The sequence below is a fragment of the Larus michahellis genome, chromosome 5 (assembly GCF_964199755.1).
Source record: "Larus michahellis chromosome 5, bLarMic1.1, whole genome shotgun sequence".
NCBI classification, from domain to species: domain Eukaryota; kingdom Metazoa; phylum Chordata; class Aves; order Charadriiformes; family Laridae; genus Larus; species Larus michahellis.
The window spans coordinates 16,124,228-16,142,911 of record NC_133900.1 but is presented as its reverse complement, the minus strand read 5'-3'; the positions used below and the strand labels follow the sequence as shown (position 1 = coordinate 16,142,911).

Sequence of the window (18,684 nt, the reverse complement as noted above, 5' to 3'; positions counted from 1 at the left end):
TTGATTCTATGGACTTACTCAGGAGGCAGTAATGTGATTCAAATCATCTGACTGTCAACGGAAACCATTTACTCTTGTATAACAGTAAGCTAAAAATGCCCCTCCACAGTTGAGTATTTTGACTGAAGAACGAAATCATACAGTGAACAAGTAACAATAACCTTTTCCCTGGAAAGCAGAGCTCAGGCTGAACTAAATAATCATCACAGGTCATTATTGTTTAAGTGTTCCAATTTATGTTAGTTCTGTTTATTTTCAAATTTCCTCCCCTCTATCCAAAATATTTTGGTACATATACCTATATACAAATCGCAAGTATGCCATTATGCTTGCGACAATGTTGACAGGGATTCTGGAGGCCGAGGAACGACCTGAACTCTTGTGTTGGATAACAAGCGGGCAAAAAGTACCATCAAAACATAAGAAGTGAAATGCACTAAGAAGAAAACCCCAAACAAACCAGAAGTAAACATTCCAACCAGCTGCCTCCTGCTTCATTAGCAATTTCTGACACTGATCTCAGCATCGCCAGACCCTTTCTGAGAATATTCTCATCATTCGTGTACTGCACAGCTGTCAACAAGCAGCCTCTGGAAACCTCTCAGACACTCCTTTAGCCTACCGGTCAGATTTCAGTCTGTAAAATTAAGAAAAGACATGATGTTACACTAGATCTTCTTTTTCAGCTACTGAATGGTGACTTGAAGGAAGGCCATTAATGTACTGACAACTGCTAATAGCATAAAATATAGCAAAGGACTACAAGGACGGAGTGAAGCTTTAAGCTTTTCTTTCTCTCTTTCACACTGTACGATACTCGTCTATAGCAGAGCTCTAAGTAAAAGCCAACATAATGAAGTTTTAACCCAAATCTCAGCAATCTCTGTTAATTCATAGCTCTTTTACAAATAAAGGCCTTCAGAATGCACCATTTCCAAGGCTCCCACTTAATGGGAGCAGGCTTCACATTAATGCAGGGTGCTGGTGCACCGTCCTTCTGAAGCCACGTGTACTTCACGCAGAAACAACAAGGCAATGATAAATCCTGGAGTCAGATCATGAAGTGACCAGTGAACGGGAATTCAGATTTCTGGATTGAACTCTTGAAAAAGCTGGGGTCAGTCAACAAAAACAGAGCGTCCATCCATTACAAACTATAAACAAACAAACAAACAAACATACGTCTTTTCAAAAAAAAGAAACAAACCCCCAATCAAACAAGTGTAGAAAACACTCAAGCTGTCATTTCAGTTGCGTATTTACGAGCCACTGAAGAGTTACATGACTGCTCTCAAGCACGTGGGTAAACTGGAAGCGTTCATCTCCCATGTGAACAAAATGAACGTATGTAGATGATGAAACCGCATCCAGGCAGACACAACTGTTGCTATTGCTTTTCGTGACCATCTCAGAATGGAGTGTGCAGGAGTGACAGTGCTCTGGAGGCATGTGCATGACTGGTCCAAATCCTAGAAAGCTGACTCGGTCCCTCCCTGTGACCCTCCCCTGTAGTTTAGTGTTGGATCTCTGTTTGTTTTTCAAGACTTCACCTCTTCGCAGTCTTGATCAGTGGAGAGCTCCACATCGGACAGTCCAACCTCCATTGCCATAATCAATGAAATATCTGAATCACTGCTGACTGCTGGCTCCTGTTCATCTGTGAGGGTAGAAAAGACAGGAAAAGGGCATTATGGTCACATCTTGATGTCAACGTATCACTATTTTATAGTTCTGCAGATGAGAGGTTTCTCCACCACTGAGGTAGTGCTTAGGTTCTGAACTTTGCTCTTACTCAATATCTGTCTAAAGTATTTAAAAAATATCAGAAAGTTCAAGCCGTCATTAGCGAGAAACATGATGGCAAGGAGCCTGGATGGGTAACACTTTCTTCCCCTCCTAATCCTCACGGGGCTCTCCATCCAGGCTCTTTCATCTCTACAACCTTCCTCATGTTGCCTAAGCACTTTCCTCCCCATCCCCTTTCAATTCCCTCAACATGGCATCATCATACTCTCCCCACAAAGGCAGCAACTTAAGGACAAAGTCACAGGCACCTGGTGGAAAACAGGAAAACATTTCCACCAGGAAAACATTTCTAATGGGAAAAAAATCTGCCCAAACTCTCATTAGGTGACAGAATCTCTGTTAGCGGAGACTTTTAAGAGCGCGCTAGTAGGCTAATGTCTGGAAGGAGCAACAGGGTGTTGTTAGTTCTGCCCCAGGACTCAGGACCAGGCTACCTGCCCCCTCAGGTGCCTCCTCTCGTCCTTTTCCAGTCTCTTTTCTATTCACCCTTTTCTCTGATTTGAAGATACCTTGCAGGTTCTTGATCCAGGCCAAAGGGATCCACCTTAATCCACCATGATCCCAAATACAATAAGAGTCAGATTATTGACTTTTGCCAAACTACAAGCGTAGGAGTAACAACTTGTTTTTGTTTTGATCCCACAGCCCTTACTACGTGTGTATTTAGTAGCAGATAAAGTCAACAGATTTTAAAGGACTAAAAGCTAATTTTCTCTCAAGAACAATCAGGAGAAACAAAGCACAGTGGATCTCTGGGGAGATTTTCAAAGGCACAAACATCCCATAGGTGCCTGAGTCCCTGAGAGAAAAAGTTGATGGTTCATATTTTCAAGTGGCTTAATTACAATGACGATATTTATACTGTAACAATACAATGTATTTAAATCCGTGGCAGCTTTTCCTTTACATATTTTATTTTTCAGACAATAGAAGCAGAGCTTGATTGATGCTAAAAAGTCTAAAAGTTGAATATCTAAGAATTAATAAGTAAGAAACATTACAGAGGAGCCAGGAAAATAATAACTCCTCACAGTTTAATTATTCACTTGAAGCTAAGTGAGCACAATTAGTCTCCTCTCAAGAGCTGCATGATTTTTAAATCTGTTTTACAGAAAAAAAAACATCTATTTACTTGTGCTGGGATTAGACCTCATGTTCTGCAGAGAATGCTTGAGCGGGGTCTGCATTATTCAAACTGAAAGAGCCAGCACTTTCCTTTACAGCCCTGGATTATTTTTATACTCTCTTGATTGCAAGATAAATAATTAATGCACACAGACTCTTTATATCTGTTTATTTTTTTCCCCCTATCAATATGACAGTAGTAAAACATTTCAAGGCATTGCTTCTGACTATAAATGTTTCCACTGGAGGTGGAGGAAGTACGAACTGAGTATCTCCTGCAGACTTCAGTGGGCTTCAATTACATTGAACCATCAGGTGAACTGCTGGATCCAAGAGTACAACAGTGCATCACATACACCTCCAAGACCTAAAACGTCATCTGTAGTGGTAACAGCTCCCCGAGCCAGAACGATGTGGTTCCAAACCACTGGATTATTTATCCTTCCTCTGTAACTAATAGGATTCTTAAAAACAATGAAAATGATGCTTTAAATGTTGACCTAAAAGCAAATTTACATTTGCTTGACACAGCTCCTGAGGCTTAGCCACGTTAAACAACCGCTTGGAGCACTCTTGAGAGAAAGGTGGTGTTCCTCCGAAGTAGCTGTGCAGGGAAGGAGGACTGGCTGAATGATGACAGCCACATGCATGCTGAAGAGGCAGGCTGAGCTGCCAACAACAAATGTCAGAGCATCAAATGAGAAGCCTTTATGGTGCTGGAATGGTATTTCAAGAATTGTTGTTTCTTCTAGGGTTGCACAGCAGAAAAAAAAATCTCAACTGAGTTCAAGAGAGGCAGATAGAACAGCAGCAGATTTACGGCTCACCTACCAACTGTCCAACCCATGTACAGGAGCACCCGCTTTCCAAACCATCAAACCTGAGTTTTACATTAAAAATCCCATACAATTATTCAAATTCTTGGACCTCAGTCTTTCCAAAGTGTAGGCTTTGTAGTTTGTCTTCTTTGGGACTGAAGTTTAGGTCAGTAGGAACAATGAACATAGGATCCTAAAAATGCCCACGCCTATGCCCTGGCACCGCTTTTCCAGTGCTGCAAAAGTGCCTGGAAACACGAACGCTCCACCTTTCTTTCTTGCTAACAGTGCAGCAGTTCCAAATCCTAAAGCTACAGCCTGCTGCTTCAGCAGAGTGGGGAGAAAAACTTGCGGACATCCCTGTCCCTTACACCTTCCCTTTCAGGGAAAGGGTCAGCATTGACCTTTCTTTGGCAGCCGCAGACAGCACAAGGAAATGAATGCATCCCTCAGCACTACCTGCTTGCTCTTGTGAACAGGAGTCCTACTGCTGACCCCAGCATGCACGGGATGCAACTCTGGGAAGCTGCAGAAGTGACACCAGGTACAGATCAGCTGTAGGTAACTCTGGCTGTAAGGCCTACAAACTGCCTCGCCGTGGCTCCCCCACGCAGCACAGGCTTTCTAGACTGTGGTGGCTTTTTTTTTTTTTTTTTTTAAGTCTTTTGGCCAGCTGCTCAATACCGTGAGCCAGCACAGTTAGTGACATTTGTTAAAGGCTAGCAAGCCTCAACTAAACTGCAAGTGCCAGGAGCTTAGCCTGCACGTTGCATCCCTGCTTTTTAGATCCTATTTACAATGGCAAAGCTTGTACAATCACACAGCTGCTACAGAAGATGCCTGACACACTCTTAAGAACTTTTACCACCTTTTTGCAAGTTTTATGAAATTTGCTGTTTTTCTTAAAGCCCTGAAGGAAGGTGAGGATCTCAACTTTCAGCGAAGATCTCAGTTTTCACTTAAAAATAGATGACTCTCAAGATGTAAAAAAATAAAGAGTTTATAAAAACACATCCCTAATTTCTAGAGAGATTTTATGTTGGAATGTCTGACTTGTGATTTTAGATGTTTGAGACTGGCAATCCTGTCTAGCAACACACGCTTTAATACTTCCACTGTGTTTCACAGCACTTCATGCCACGGGCGTAAAGCCTTTTGCTTAATGAAGCAAAAGGCACATCCCAAGCTGCTTTTCAGCCTGAGTGCTAGTGCCTACAGCAGGCAACTGTAGACATTGCTGCCACATTCCTCTCATGTCAGCGAAACGCAATACACCACAGCACGCTGCCCACTTCCAGACAAGACTTTTTCCACTCGCTTATATTCCCTGACACACATTCGTTTGAGAGGCGCAATAAAACAGACTCCTTCTCTAGCCAGTATTACTTTAAATTTAATTATGCTGATGCAGGAAGAGTATCACCACGTAGATATGGAACTGCCCTACATAATAGTGGTACAGCCCTTACTTGCGGCAAAGTTCATTAAGTGATGTTTATATTTGAGTATAATTGCAATCAAACAAGGATGAAAATAGCTAATTACTCTGGTGCTTTAGAAACAGTAAGACTGCACACTAGTAATAGTTATCTACTGCTGCTGCTACTCCTGACACTTTGAGTAAGTCCGGAGCTGTTGTACACTAATAAATATTCCAAAAGAAAAAGGTCAGACGATGGGTTTCTAAGAATTTGATACTGTTTTTAAGAGTCTCGGGAGGGATCTAAGCATTCAACAGTGAGTGAAAAGTGCATTTACAAAAACATTCATCTGCCATGCATAGGTAAGCATACAGGCAGGGCACAAATCGAGATACACTTGTAATGACCTGCTCAAGGATGAGGAACAAGCTGGTCTAACTGTGGTGGGTTTTGCACTCAGGGAGGCCTCACTCCTGCTTAGCCCAGGCTCCTCCCAAGAAGGCCACATCTGTGCTCTGATGTCCCAAGGACATGGGCAGTGCCACAGGGCTTTCCTAAAATTGCTCCTGCTTGCCCCAGAGGCTGAGATTTCCCTCAGGCTCACGGAGCTGGAAAAGCTGCAGAACTCCATGATTGCCCTAAAAGTTCCACAAGCAATTTGCACCCAGGAAATCAGCAGAAAAATAAGAATACACTAGAATGTTATACAGCAGAAGCTTCTCAGCATTGAATGCATGTAAGGTTTGTCTAAGATGACAGACTTTTTTCCTTCTCTGGACCTTCAGGTAGCTCTCTGCTCTTACAGCCACTTGTGAGTAAGCAGAGAAGTATCGATCACTACATGTCAAATGAGAGCTGCCACCAAGTGTGTAATTCATCTACTGAAAGTGTAACTAAAGCCAGTAACCTCCTATTCTTGTGGATTAAAAACACAGGCCGCAGCAAGAAATATTCAGTTGGGAGTCAGTCTCCCTTCCCTCATTTATTATCAACTCTCCATGAAATAATTCAGCACACTCAGTCCTGCTCCACACACAATTAAACTGTTGAAGAAAGCTGTGCAGCTGCTAATGGTTTTTTTCATCTTATGAGAGACACAGGAATCAGAGGGTAAGGAAAAGCTGCTACCGTGCTATTGACTTAGGTGTAGCCTTTTGCCAAGCTATAAAGGTGAGCATTTAGCACAAAAAGCAAGTCTTGTTATGTGCAGATCTTCTGTTCCTGATGGTAGATGCACAGCTTTGAGGAGAAATGAGTAATCATGGATTTCTTCATCTAATGAAAAGCTGGGGAAAATTTATCAGTTACTATCCCACCCTTAGCTGGCAGAAATTGTATCGCAGACAATGGGACTCTGCCTAAAACCTCGTTTTGACAATAAATATACAACAAAACTTGGACTTGATTTCACTATTCATTTCACATTCTCACTACTGTGAGATATACCTTATTTCAGAAATCTTCATTTTCTGAAGACAGAACTAAGCCAAAACCATGAAATCCCTTGTGACAGGTATGCTCTCAGATCTAGAAAAATATCAAAAATTTATGTGTTGGTGTGAACCTTATTCCAGTCTGGGACTCACTTCTACTAAACAAACATTGCCCCCAGTCACATGTGTCTAGAAGCATTTTGCTCCAGAAGAAGCCAGAAATATGACCATCTCCTGGAGCTCTGAGGACCTGAGAAGAAAATCTACCCACGGTCATTAGAGGCATTGATACAGGACCTTTATCAAAATGGATTTTGTTCAGCAGGAAGCCACAGCGAACTGCCAAGGCAAGCAGTGTTACTCAGATTTTGTTTCCAGTATCAGAACAACCAGAACACTATTCATCACATTTGATTTATGACAGGGAGAGACATTTCTAGAGCCCTCTATTTATCTTTGTCTGCCCAAGAATGCACTTTACCATTACAGAGTTTATTGCTCCCTCCCATTGCAGCCTTGCCACACCATCACTTTGCTGCTTATAGTCTAGGAGGAGGAGCATGGTCCTAGGAAGTTTGTACCTCAAATGGCAACTCCTTCCACAACAGTACCAATCAAGTTTATTTTATAGCTAAGACCCTCTTCTTTAAGAAAAAACCTACCAACTCTCAAAATCATTCTCAAATTAACCATCCAACACTTCTTGTTGGATCATTTTATAAGTAAGTCTCAAATTCCTTCCATATCACCTTGATAATCGTAACGCTTTAGAACAGGCCATAACTGCGCTAACAAAACAACTGAAATAAAGCACACGGAAAAAAATGCCTATAAAATCTCTAATGCAAAAGAAGCAGTGGGAATATGTTTGAGGAGAAATGGTTATAAAAACCCCGTTCCTAGCGTGGTCCTTTTGTACACAGGGGCTAATAAAATGGATGAAGAACTCTGGCTGGCTACAATTGAGAACAAAGTACTGGGGAAATATTTCATTGCAGTTCCTTAGCATCAGAGAGAGACTTATCTGAGCAGCAAGGGGAAAAAGTACTTGAGCATGGTAACTGCTTTTGGAAGAAAAGGTTAGTCTTTTCCATAACTAACAAGCCAGAGCCCTGTGAACATGCTATCAGCAACAGGGCTTCATCCAGAGGATAAGGCAGACAACATTGGAAATATATTGCAAAGAATGCCGAAACATCATCACACCAGGAAGAACTAAATGTCATGACCTGGCGAGATTCATTTAAGCCAACATTTCAAAAATGTGTTTAACTGGATCAAACCCCTAAGCGGTTGAGAGACTTGATAGATGGGCCTGGATATGACACAAAAGACTAGAGTACCTCCCAAAGCAAACTTGTTTTTTTCTTCTTATTGAGTGAAAAGGCAACAAACTTTCTTCCCTTAATCTTTCTCTAGGATATATGTTTTGGGAAAACATACAGCATCTCTTAATGGAAAACAGCCAAAGACATAGCCTTTTCTTCAAGCACCCTGCAGTATATGAAGGGGTAACATCCTCATCATTCTAGACACGAGCTACTGAGATGGAGAGTCACGACTCTTCAAGGCATTCACTGATTCTGGGTACCCAGTTAAGACACCTTAAACCTGATTTTTCAGTTACAGCATTAACCTGCACATTGCATGCCTCAAGCGTATCTTCTACTAACTTCAGCTACAGCTGTAAGTACTCAGCACTTCTGGAAATCATATCCCAGTACCTCAAGTCAAGCATCAAAAAACGAAAGGGAAATTATTAGTAATACGACCAATTTTCTGAAGCCTAAATTTGGAACATTTTGCACTTAAGCAATGAACTTTAACATCAGTTACCTGAGAAGACATTTTATGTTTTGGCAAGACCAATAAACTCATTTTCATAAACAGCACCGAAATGCTATATCCAAAGAAAGGAAAAAAATATCTGTCCAAATAAGGCCATATGATATAAAACACATGGAGCCAATAGCAAACACATTTGCAGAAAGCTGAGCAAAAGGAGAAGAACGCATACCAGATGTTATTGCATGGAGACGGTTGGACCTGATTGGCTGGAAAAGCAAAGCATTTTTTTCATTTTACATTTATATCTATATCTATCTCTAATGAGTATGTACTAGCTCCTTAGGATTTTGTCCATGAGTCAGAACACAAGGCCTTTGAAATTCACAGCACGTATTAACATTATTTTAGGAGTCAACACTTTGGAGATCTGACTTGTCTCTCTGAGAGGCTGGCTGACATTTTGGGAACTCTTGATCAGCTGTCTTAGCAGGGAGCTGCCAACCCTCTCTGTGATATAATGAACATGCCTCTGCCAAGTATGACACAAGAAAACCTAGTATTGTTGCTTTCAGTATACTTTCCTCTTTCCCGTTACTCTTACGGGTCAAGCTCATCATGTTCCTGCCCTGGGACCAGCAGGGAAACTCCTTCTCTGGCCTAAATGCTGCCATATCTTTTTCTCTTCCCATGACTAGTCTTTCCTCTTTCCTATTGGAAACTCAGTCAAAATACAATCAGAAGGATTACCTGAACAGTCAAGGGAGTCATCACACTAAGGTCTCTTGCACCAATCTCTACGCTCTCATATCAGCTAATCCCCATATTCAAGGTCTTTCACAGTTTATCTGCACATCTGGTCTTATTCACTACAAAGTATTTTCTTCCATCTTTGGCTGGCCCCATTCTTCACTCCCACACTCTCTCCTTGTTTGATCACCAGACAAGAACCACCCGGCTTCCTTCACAACAGGACATCCGTCCCCTTAAACCTTTGCCAAGCTGCTTCTCCCTTCTCCCTCCAAGCCTTCCCACCGTCTGGGAGAGCGACAGTGGGATGCTGCTGCACACCCTCCTTACCCTTCACCACTGGCCATCCTCAGTGCCCAAATACTGCCCCAGGTGCACCTCTGGTCAGGACAGCATGGTCTTCTGAGCCCACAGTAAGTTTCAGAAATAAATCTGAATGGATTGCATTCAATGTACAGCCTGTTAGAAATAATTACTATTTCGATCATGCAGAATTATTAATGAATTTGATTGAAAATCAAAAAATGAGATCTCCCATAAAAAGAGAAAAGATTCAAAAATACTGAAGCACAGAGCTGTAACTACATGACAGTTTTGATTCTCAAGTACCTTAGTTACCTTTGGTAATACATTAAATAATCAAAGATCTTTAATTCTGAAAGAATTTGGCTACTTCTGGTAATATCTTTCTATTCCCTACACTACTCCAAGAGTCCTAAGGAACATTAAATTAAGTTTTCCATTTCATATTAAACAAAAAAATCTAATTCAACTCTTCGCCAAACTCACTCACAAAAAAAGTCTCCTAGACCCAGACTGAACTAAAATCACTATTATCGTGCAGTCTCAAACACTGCTACCAACATTTCATGTGCAGGTATTATCCTCGGATCATTTCTATTATTCTTCCATTTCATTTCTCGGTATGCAGACCAAGTTTCTGACTTAGCTGAAGTACAGCTCCGTGTACCAGCAGCATGACAGAGCCAAGCAGTGGAAGTCCAACCCCCCCGCCCCACCTCACCCTCCGGCCATCCATCCTGAGTCAGCTCTGCTATTCCTTTAATTGGCCCGGGAGTTGACTTAATTTTAAAAAATGTCTGCAGACTACCTTGGCAACGCTTTTTGCTAGGCTAGCAGCTGAACGGGCTGGCTCAGTCACAAGGCGAGTACTGCAGCCAACTCCAGGAATGAAGCATTCAGAAAGAGGGAAGGGTAAAGGGACCCCCCCTTCCTGCCTTGCATTCAACATCTGCAAGCTGTCCCTGCGGCGTCATGATGTCATATGTCTAAAACGTCAGGTGTGGCACGCGGACTGCTTTTTTACTTGCTTTTCTTAGCAGCTGCTTGGTGCTTAGAGTCTCCTTGGTGTTACTGCAAAACAAACAGCATTGAGTGATAAAGTTAAAAACCATCATGCTTCATCACATTAATGGTGTGTAAGGGATACTGCAAGGATTCTTACAGGTGAGATGTCTGAGAGACATACACCCTTTGAGCAGCGAGCAAACACCTTTAATCACACTGCCAGCCATTTAAAAATCTGAAGGAACAGCAGGTATGTGACAGAAGTCGAGTTAAATGCTGTCTGTACTAGCATGTGTTACACGCTACATGGCCTATTGGCAGGCTGTCATAATAAAGAGGGTTTTACATCCAAGAAGTATAATCACATAATTTAATCATCTGCATCTCAGTTTCCATAGGCTATACTGGTGACTGCTATTGTGACTGAACTTTCTTATTTATATTTGAAAAACCCGTGTCAGCAGTGTGCTCTGCTTCCTGCAAGCCTGAAAGGAGAAGGAAATTACAGCCTGACTCAGACACATAATGCGCTGGATTGAACGAGCGAGAGTGTAATGGTAAGAGAAACTTCAGTTCTGTTCTGTTCTTAAGGAACATAAGGAAGAAATGTCCTTTCACAGGGTGATTTACAGACGTACTGGCCAACACCACACAAATCCCTCAGAGCAGTCACACTGGAGAGGTATCGCAATACCCCCAAGCATGATACAATATTAAATCAGAAGACTCAAATGTAAGCTAGTGGTTTCCAAAACCTTTTTGTCTGGTCTGATCATGCCGCAGAGGGGGACTCCACAGCAGAAGCAGCTGCACAAAGCCACCTGAGATGGCTGCTTCTCAGGACTGGAGATCCCTGTTGACCGCACCTGCACAGCAACTCTGCTTCGTCCTCCTGCTTTGCACCCTACTCCTGACCAGAAGGAATGAGAAAAGGGATGCTCAACCCACAGGCATCCTCCTTCCCTTGGCGGCAACTGAAGAGCCCGTCCCACAGCACCTGCGGCTGGGTGGTGGCCAAAGCTTCTCATTCCTGCTTCAGCTCATGAGAAAGGTGGCTACTAGCCAGCGAGAATCTGCGCGGGGGCAATTAATTCTGAGAACTTGATGTGAAACGTAGGCTGCTGTGACAAGCAGAAAGAAAACCATTTCTGCCTAATCACTATGAACTGCTTCCTCAATTACAAGCATGCACACAGCTGTAGCAGTAAACAACAGCTTGCTTTAAAGACAACTCCTGCTAATTTTCGAATGAGGGGGTTGGAAAAGCTCACGTGAGTCTGGCTGAGTTTGACTGTCATGGCGGCATGTGTGTGATTTTCAAATCTGTCTCTTTAAATGCCTTTTACTGCATAGGTTCTCAAAAACCCTAGGTCACTAGCAAAGCACAGTACTGAGGAATCATAAACTGAACCTTCATGAGCAGTTACAATGAACATCCTTGTGCAAAGACATCACAAAAATGCCCGTGCATGTATTAGACGATTTAATGAGAAGGAGGGGGCTGAAAAGCTCGACAGTAGTGGAATTACTTGAATAAAGTGCATGTGTATCTTCAGAGAATCATAGAATGGTTAGAGTTGGAAGGGACCTTAAATCTAGTTCCAACCTTGCTGCCAGGGGCAGGGACACCTCCCACTAGACCAGATTGCTCAAAGCCCCATCCAACTTGGCCTTGAGCACCTCCATGGGTGGAGCATCTTCTCTCCCTCTCTCTCACACATGGTCCTGCCTTCCTTTCCAAGGCTGCTAACACTTGGCCCCATCTGAGATCTCCAGGCCATTTGCAGGATAAAGGGACAAGTCATTAGCCCAGCATTCCTGGGCTCTTGAATTCTGTGCATGTCGCTAGGATCCCCTTCCTCACCACGCATCTGGTGATGGTAATGCTTGGCTGAAATTGAATTCCATTAGCAATGTCCAGAATAAAAATTTCACCCAGGGATGTCTTCTCATTAGATATGAAAAAAAAAAAATGCACACAGTAATGAAGCCAAAAGAGAAAAATCCCACAGCGGTGGTGGAGGAACCTGCATATTGGATACGTCCCTTTTACTGCTGTCACTAGCAAAATACAACTTTTAACAGTGTAACTTTTAGCTTAAGGGGAAAACAGTCTTCCTTTTTTCAGTAGAAGGAAACAACACGCCTGAGAACCAGCCTGGCTCTGCTGCAGCAACATCTCCAACGCCTGAAGCAGGGCGCAGCTGTGGGACCACTGTGCCTGCCAAGTCTGGGCAGATCAGTCCGGCATTCAGTGGTCACCCATCCACACAGCTTCAGCATCCTCCACGTTCCCCAAGGGCTGCCCACAAACAACAGACATGTGCAGCGACCATAACATCGTGTGTCACACTTCCCCCCTCCGCCTGCCCCCCCCACCCTCGACACCTTGCAGTGGAATCAGTGTTTTGCCTCCCACCAGCCACATGTGGGCTTGCAGGATTTGACCCTTTCTAGTCTCCTGTCACATGCTTACACTCCGACAGGACTGTCAGGTACATGCCCCCAGAAACCTGGGAGACATTTGACCAAAGTAACATTGCTTAGGTTAAAGATCAATTGTCACAAGTCCATAAAAATCAGAATACATGACAGAAACAGCACAACAACCCAGAGAACATATGTTCTTTTAACTTTACAGCACTGTCTAACCTGATTTAAATTGGACAGCTTAATTATATGCTTTGTCATAGGCCATGGCTTATCTACTTACTGTCGTTCAAAAGATAAAGATTGATTTATAAGCAATTCAACTGTAGAAAAATGTCTTTTAACAAACAAGCAAAAAGTAGAATCATGGAGCCTCAACCATACAGTGCCTCAGCGACGCTGTAAGAAATCCCTCATTTAAAGGCAAAGCACATGCTTTTCAGCCTCACAAACTCCACCAGGTACTGGGAGATGTAGTTGTTCGTGATGGCGTGGCATCCGCAACAGCACAATATTCTGCAGACAGGTCTGACACAGGTATTGGAACAAAGTAAGAATCTGAACAGATGACTACAGCCATACCCTATAGTTATACCATTTCTGCTATGCCAAGACGGGCACATGGGTAAACGGACATTTTTCTGTCTACATGGAGCGGATGGTTCAATTGGTTAGCCAGGCATTTTTTATGTCAACACAAAACATTTAAGAATTACTAGCATGATCAATTAAATAAGAACATCCAGTTTTCCATACCGAAGCAACAATTTCAGCCATTTATATGTGCATTAGCAATGAAGAAAAATAACGTGACAAGCTGAAGTGCCACTCCTTAATTTCATTAGAATTGCAGCAGGTTTTTTTAAACACATTCTAGATGCTTTCAAAGTAACATATTCTACTAATTTGAATCTCCTTCCTACGGGCTTCTTACCACATTCATACACTTCTCTACTGAGGAGCCTAGGATCATTTAAAAATTCTGCAAGGAAGCTTTCTTTAATATCCAGTTTCGCAGAATCTTTACATAAGGAAATTTTACCCTAATTGAAAACAGTGTACACTTCATTTCTAGTGCCCTGTGTTCAGATGTACTCTTGGTAGGTACTCGTGTCTGATCCTCCCTCATACACACAAAGGACAGCCCTGACCTTCACTGAGCACTGGGAAACACTTAAGATGAGTCACCACCAACTGCTGGAGCTACCATAAATGTCTCCTTTAAAATCAGTAACCTGAAATGCTTCCCTGTTTTCAGATTTTTCATCTTCTCTGTAGTCTAAGTGATGATGCTGCTTTAAAACAATAGCAAGGAAGGGTGGATAGTGCAGAAACCACGCTTCACAATAGCTTCAGTAGGACAATTAATTTAACACATGGAGTATTTCTCTTTACTTAAAGAGGAAGCCTTAGGACACCTGCACTGGAAGGGATGTCCTGGGTAGTTGAGTCTACTCTCCACGATTGTAGTGGCTGCATGACATAATCCCTTTCAGATTTGCTAGCAATTAGCATCATTCACTGTACAAGGTCCCCAGCTACTTAGTTCATCGCTTTGCCAGCACAGAACCGCAGCCGGATGTCAGTTAAAAGCTATAATACCTGGTTTTCAAAAGAACCCTTCATGCAACACCAACCCACAAAGATTTAAATTTTTTTTTTTTTTTTTTTTTTTTTACATCCTACGATGACAGATGAGTTCTGCTGCTAATGCTCCTTTCTCTTAAACCTCAACAAGCCTATCAAACCTTGCAACACGTTTTAATTCCAGTGTATAATTATACAGTTTTTGAAGAGGAATTATTCCAGCACTGATCTTCCCTGCAGCCTACTCCACAGTTTCACTATCAGTAACATTTTCTACCTACGGTTGTGGCCGGTTTTCTGATTGAGAGGTGAATCTCACCATGGCCACAAACAAAAATGTGAACTTTTGTACTTAAGACTTCCTAAAATGCGAGCTTCCTGCTATTTGGATGCTCTTATATACCAGGAAGGTCCTTGTGTGCCACCGGGCAGTTGTAAGCAGAATGTACCTTCTGCCAGGCTGTGGGTCGGCATTTTGCACCCTCAAACCACTGCGGACATTCATGAGTTCGCAGGTGGGATATGACATTGTCAGCGCTGGTGCAATCTATAAATCTTTAACTGTGACTGAGTACTAGCAGAAGAGTAAAGTAGATCTATGCAGCCAGAAACAGCCCACAGTTTCCAGCAGGAACATTTCCCAGGACTTCCTGCAAACTAATTTAATCTGTCTATGCGTAGTTGTTTTTATGAGAAACGTGGCTCTTCCAGCTTAGAAGTCGGGGGGGAAAAACCAAACCCAAACAGAGACTGTATCAAAACCTTTTCTTTTTGGAAAAAATAAAACCTCTCCAATGTCCTTTGGATCTCCTTTAGGTTGCTTTCACAGTTTGCATTAAGGATCTAGCAATATTTTTGATGTAACCAAAAGCATTCTGTAGTAAAGAAAAATAAGTGCATTTAAAACTCATCACAAGCGCGTGAAATGGGGATTAAAATATGACTAGGAGGTACACAGAACCTCCTCCTAAAACTGTTTGTTTGGAACAGAAATGTCCAAAATGGTATTGTTTCTTGCAGCGGGGCTAGTGCACTAGATAAAATTCTAACAAGCTAGGCTGTGTATATTAATGCACTTTCACAGATAAGCAATAAGTACAGAACAACAATCGAGCAAAACATTCCTAAAGAAAAAAGGTCAACAGTTTCTCTCTTGTTATGTTCATTTAAGAAATTTTAAATCAGTTGATGCCAATCTCCTTTTAATTGGAACATTTCTTTGACAATGCTGCAATAGCTCAACAGTTTAGGTTTTTTCCCATTAAAAAATAAATCTTTGATCTGCCATTGTAGCAGGCCTGCTATATTCAAATCTTGTCTGAAAATACATTTATAAAAATGGCTTATGTAAAGAAGAAAAAAAATCAGACTTTATTAAGACTGAAACCAAACTAACATGCATTTTAAGTTAAAGATTTTAAATTAATTTAATGTGAGTCTCCCTCTGATCCCGCCTCCGTCCTGCCTGTCTCCCTTTCTGCCCAAAACGAGCCTTTATGAAAAAGAACATAGCACAGTTTTACTTGACCTGACTCCTTGATGTGAAACCAAGAGTTTTGTCTCACCAGCCTAAAGCAAGAGTGCAAGATGCTCCCTCCGTATTTAACTAGCTCCTTTTGCTTCCCTTGCTCGTGGTTCACACAAGTAACATCAGAAAAAAGGTGAGCTCCATTTACTTGCTTACAAAATGCTAGATGTGACAATTCAAACCCAGAGAGGGGCAACCAGGACAATAAGCAGCAAAGCTAACACTAAAGAGGGAACTCAATCTCGCCTAAACGCCACTGAAGGCCCCTAAAGGGCACCTCAGCCCTAGCACCCAGGGTAATTTCTGCCCTTGAAGGCCTGGGTCTGGCTGGTAGGAAACCCAGCAGGGACATCCATAGAGACTGGTCTTAGGCTATATAAATCTAGGGCCATTTAGCATTTCCTTTCAAATAAGCTTGCAGTCACGGTCTAGTTTCAAGTGAACAACTTTTGGCATCAGAAAATCCCCTCCAAGCCACTGCTTTTATCAGGGACTCTTGCTAAAACGCTCACGAGAACATGAGAAAGGCCAAGATCAAGGCATCTGTTTTCAGTTTCTTCTCGGTCCAGTGTGCGGGGAAAGGTCAATTTAACTTTCAGCAAATTGCAATTTTACTAGAAAATATCCTCATTAGGTCACCTGGACACCGCCACTACTATCAAGACCTCCCTAACGCTCTACAAGTGAAGCTCAAATTGGAACAGTTATTTTAAAACACTGTTTCTCTGTGCTAAAACATTTTGTCTCTGTTTCAATGTTTTCAGTGAATATATACTCCCATTCCACCTTCTTTTGAGTTCTGAGCATTCATACTCTTCAGAGAGGCAGAAGAGATATTACCCTGTGCACCAATATGTACCTGGAAAAGTAAAAATAACAAAAGCTCTCTGAAAACCGGGAAACCAACTGTATGAAATGACTTTGCACTGGTTCATTATTATTTCCCTGGGGAACACTACTGTAAAGTTAGATTCAAAATTTTGTGACATTAAGTTCAGTTTTAACCCCTTCTGCTTTTCCTTTTCCATTCAAGTTCTTCACTTTCAACTCCTCTCGTTGAAAAGTGGTAGTTTCCAGAAGGTTCCCAGGCAGTTCCAGAAGAATATTTAGACCTCAGGAGCTTTTATTAAAAATTAAAGTTTAAAATATTGTTACATTAGTTATCTAGACTGGAAAGAGGGCTTTTAGAAGCAAAATATAAGTTTACAGCAAATTTTCAGTAGGAATGAATTACTGCAAACAAATGTAATCGTTTCCACCCTGTGGAATATGCAGCCATTACAGTAGTTGAACAAGGCACTTTTGAGGGTGAACAACTGAAAATATGATCTTTCTATCATAGCTTTTCTTCAAAACCGTTTTCTTTGAAGTGTATCTTTAGGCTGCAGGTTACTCAGCAGCTGGGAGCACAAGTTACGTCTCCCAGACCAGGCTGGCAGAGGGTCATTTTTCTAAAAAACTCCTACTCCGAAACTATTTTGGTCTTACAGACTGATAGCTTTTCATGCACAGAAGGATAATCTGCTGGTGCCACTACCTTTTCAAAAAGCAATTATAAAGAAGGAATAAAGTTTAGCAACATCTCAATTGAATTCAATATCCCATGCACATGAGGGCAAAATCTGAAGCGAAGTGTGTCGTATGTACTTGACAGACCACATTTGCTGGCTGTCTCCCAAAGAAACCTTAGCAGCTGAAAACGTTGTGGTATTCAACTATCTGCATAAGGAACTGGCAGATTTTAAAGCTCCTTTGTGTGATTTTTTTGCCCCCCACTGAGATGCTACAATTTAATAAAGCTATTTTAGCTAAGTGCTTTTCATATCCTGACTTCACCACTGGTATCTTTGTTCTATACATTTTCTATGCAATTTTCCTGCAGGAGTATGGTTTTTCATTGTCTTATAGCACTATGGTACCTAGACAGTGGACAAATTGACCACAGAGATCTCCAGGTAAGTTGTTTTGCACATTAATATATTCATTAACATAGGGTTTAATTGTTGCCACAACAGAGCGTATGTTCTTGCCTGCTCTCTGAGTGCCTCAGATACGTTAACATGAGTTAAAATGAAAAGAACAGTCAAAAGTATTGTCACTTGCAGAAGACAGTCACAAGAAAAGGCCAAGTTGGGTGGATACTCCATCATATATCTTCTGGATATCCAGATATTCATTAATGCAACTCTGATGCTACTGCGCACTGTGCTGAGTACCGCCTGAGTATACTCCTCAGGATATCAGCCTCGTCACTGGAGTGGCAAAGATGACATCTAGTTGGGTTAGATTATAACCATGTGGGTCCTATTTTCAACATCCCAAAATGCAAGGGCTTACCCACCTCTCCTGTCCCCCACAGGCTAAAAAATCCTCTCCTAACACTCATGGCCCGTAGTCGGATATTTCCTCTTGGATGCTGGGCTTGACCTGTTACCTACTTTTCTTCTCATCATTCATGTTTTCTATAAACACTCATAAGCCAGTTTCTCCATCTGACCTGCCCGTTTCAAAGCACCAGTTTCTGGCACTGTCTTCACTTGAAACTGCCCACATCCAGCATAATAAAGAGGTAAGTTCAACTACTAAAGATTTAGTGAGAACTCTCACTTCTAGACGAAGTGACCTGGTTACTGTGGTAACCCTAAAGGAGCCCTGAAGCACCCTAATTTCTACTGAAGTCGGAGGTAAGTAAC

At 42.0% G+C, this 18,684-nt stretch overlaps 1 protein-coding gene across 1 annotated transcript in view; it reads right to left on the bottom strand.

Moving 5' to 3' along the window:
- Positions 1–213: 213 nt before the first annotated feature.
- Positions 214–18,684, bottom strand: part of RNF150 (ring finger protein 150) — a 121,536-nt gene continuing 103,065 nt past the window's right edge. Inside the window, exon 7 of the mRNA XM_074588915.1 lies at positions 214–1,657. Coding sequence (XP_074445016.1) covers positions 1,539–1,657 — 119 coding nt within the window. The 3' untranslated portion in view covers positions 214–1,538. The remainder of the gene's footprint in view (positions 1,658–18,684) is intronic.